We start from the raw sequence: 2,631 nt of genomic DNA, 5'->3' as shown, positions 1-2,631 counted from the left end.
TTTCTTTCAAAGATTACTTTTTTTTTTGCCAAACTGGGGATTGAATTCAGGCCCTTGCGCTTGGCAGGCAAGCACTTTTTCTACAGAGCCATCTCCCCAGCCCCAAAGACTACATTATTGCAGAGGCAAATATTTGGAGGTAAAACAGGCAGACTGGAGAAAAATGCCAGTTTCTCAAAAGTAATACATCATAATTATCACTCTATGTTCACAATTACATTAATGTACAAGTTTTTATCTCCTACTCCCAGCCAGCCAGTACAATAAACCATCATGGAAAAAATTTGATGCAACCTACAAAAAAAAACAAAAAAAACAAAAAAAAAACCAGTCAGAATGACAAAATTTAAATAATTTTTTTTTTTTTTTTGCAGAACCGGGGATTGAACTCAGGCCCTTACCAGACAAGCGCTTATTCTACTGAGCTATCTCCCTGGCCCCAAAACTTAAATAATTTTTAAAAAGAAAAAAATATATTATTCTTGTCTACTTTTTTTTTTTCCCCAGCACCAGCAGTCTTTATTGGTTGCCAAGGTCACATGAAGGAAAACTCAGTAAATCCAGCTCCCAGGCCGGCGTCCGCGGACCCTCTCCGCGCAGCGCTCCCTATTCTTGTCTACTTTAAAAAGACCAAAAAAAAAAAAAAAAAGACCAATACATCTAATCAGAGGAATACAAAAATCAATGTGAGGTTTGATTCTCATCCCTTTGAAGGACTACTAGAGATCTATAAACCAAGAGGAAAATGTAAGCAGGAGAAAGGCAAAGCACAAAAATCAAACTGAAGCAGAGTATGGCAGTGCACATCTACAGTCCTCGGGAGGCTGACGCAGGAGGAAAGTTGGCAGTTCGAGGCCAGCCTGGGCTACATAGTCAGTTCAATGCCAGCGTAAACAACATAGTTAAGGCTTTGTCTCAAAAAGCAAAAAACAAACAAAAAATCAAGTTGATGAGGAGACATGTACTATAATAGAATCAGACCAAAAAGCATAATTTAACTTACAGTTTTTGAACTTCAGGCCACAAGGTATTCTGCAGAAGATGATCCTCAGTAGGAGGTTCTATAATAAACAGACAATATTCCAATTATTTTTTTCTATGTTTAGACCAGGAAATTCTATAGCATGATTTAAACCAACAGTGATATATCATACTGTGTGTACTAGTGATCTTATTAAATCATATTTTTGTCATTTCTTACCAGTAAGCACGGAGGGTTGAAAAGGTACCTGGTGATACTCAAAACCAGTACTAGTGAGCAGCTCCTGCTCATCAGAAGGCTGAGAAGTTGTGTCTCCTAGTGTAAATAAACACAACATCATGAACAGAGTCACCTCTTTATGTCACTTACACCATCTCAGTACTAAGGCTACTACCTATTATAAAGCAGTGACACTTCAAAATGGCGTATTTCAAAAACAAAAAGGCATATTTCAAAGTCGCATGCACATGGTTCCAAAGCCAAGATTATCCTACTGCTCCAGTGTTTTCCAAACAAGCTCCTAGAAGCATCAATCAATTCCATAAAGACTCCTGGCATTTTCTTTGACCTAACAGGTTACAGACTTCTTAGGCTACACAACAGACTGTCAAGGTTGTCCACATTCACGTGTTGTTGTAGTGTTCTGTAAAACCCTATAAAAGAAAGCTGTACCTACCTTAGTGCTCTAGGTACAACAGAACACTTTATCCCAAAATGTCTGATGGAGAAGACACATGTGCTGTTACTTAAAAAAAAAAATCTTCAGTAGCCAACATTCAGTTTATCTCATAAAGTCTATAAATAATAGTGTTTTATTTCCTTCTTCTTTGAGACAGGGTTTCACTGTGCAGTTCAGGTTGGCCTTGAACTCATTTTGTAGCCCAAGCTGGCCTCAAACTTGGTTGGCCTCCCAAGAGCTGAGATCACAGGCCTGAACTGCCATGCCCAGCTGTAACTAGGTTTTAAGTACCTCTACAGGTTCAGTAATTTTTCAGAACACAATCTTACCCTGAAAGACAGCTTTATTTGATAATCCCAATGCAGGGACAGCAGCTCCTTCTGGAAGATTGCTGTCCTGTTACAATAAGATATAAGATATATAAGCTTTAAAGTTAATAAGATAAAAGATATATAAAGCTCAAACTGTAAAAGGCATGCTCACAAATGCTGAGAAACTGTTTCAAGGTCCCTTGTGTGGACATACACCCACTGATCCACCTCCCAAATCAAGAGAAGCAATGCTGGGCAGCCACTCTCCAACAGAAGGTCCTATCCCCTAGCCCCCACCCAATCCACAGTCTGTCACCCTATCATCCAGGAGCACATCAAATCCTATGCCTCTGTGGTTTTCGGAGTCTGACAAGAAAGGCAGCAGGCTAGAAATGGAAAGCCCCAATCTCCACCTCCAAGAAGGCCTCATAGGCATATCTTTGATGATGATCCTACAAACACAGATGCTTCCCAGAAAGGGAGAGTTGAAAGTATTTTCATTAAACATTTAAATAACTGTAAACTGTATTTTAAAACTTGCTAAGAGTATCCTTTGAAGAGGCAATACTCAGATTCTGCAAGTTAAAGCAATCAAGTTATTATATGTGAAACCATATGCTAGCCATCAAAACTGGCACAAGACCATATGCAGAGTATTT

The 2,631-nt window shown here is 39.0% G+C and overlaps 1 protein-coding gene across 1 annotated transcript in view; it reads right to left on the bottom strand.

Annotated features, from left to right (window-relative positions):
- Positions 1–2,631, bottom strand: part of Elp2 (elongator acetyltransferase complex subunit 2) — a 48,505-nt gene that overhangs the window by 16,601 nt on the left and 29,273 nt on the right. Inside the window, exons 14-16 of the mRNA XM_004623593.2 lie at positions 1,991–2,057; positions 1,202–1,297; positions 1,004–1,061 (exon numbers count right to left, since the gene is read on the bottom strand). Of these exons, the coding sequence (XP_004623650.1) occupies positions 1,004–1,061; positions 1,202–1,297; positions 1,991–2,057 (221 nt within the window). The remainder of the gene's footprint in view (positions 1–1,003; positions 1,062–1,201; positions 1,298–1,990; positions 2,058–2,631) is intronic.

This window comes from Octodon degus, unplaced genomic scaffold (assembly GCF_000260255.1).
Source record: "Octodon degus isolate 3935 unplaced genomic scaffold, OctDeg1.0 scaffold00003, whole genome shotgun sequence".
NCBI classification, from domain to species: domain Eukaryota; kingdom Metazoa; phylum Chordata; class Mammalia; order Rodentia; family Octodontidae; genus Octodon; species Octodon degus.
Note: the sequence above shows the minus strand (reverse complement) of the source record. Positions and strands in the feature narration are given on the sequence as shown.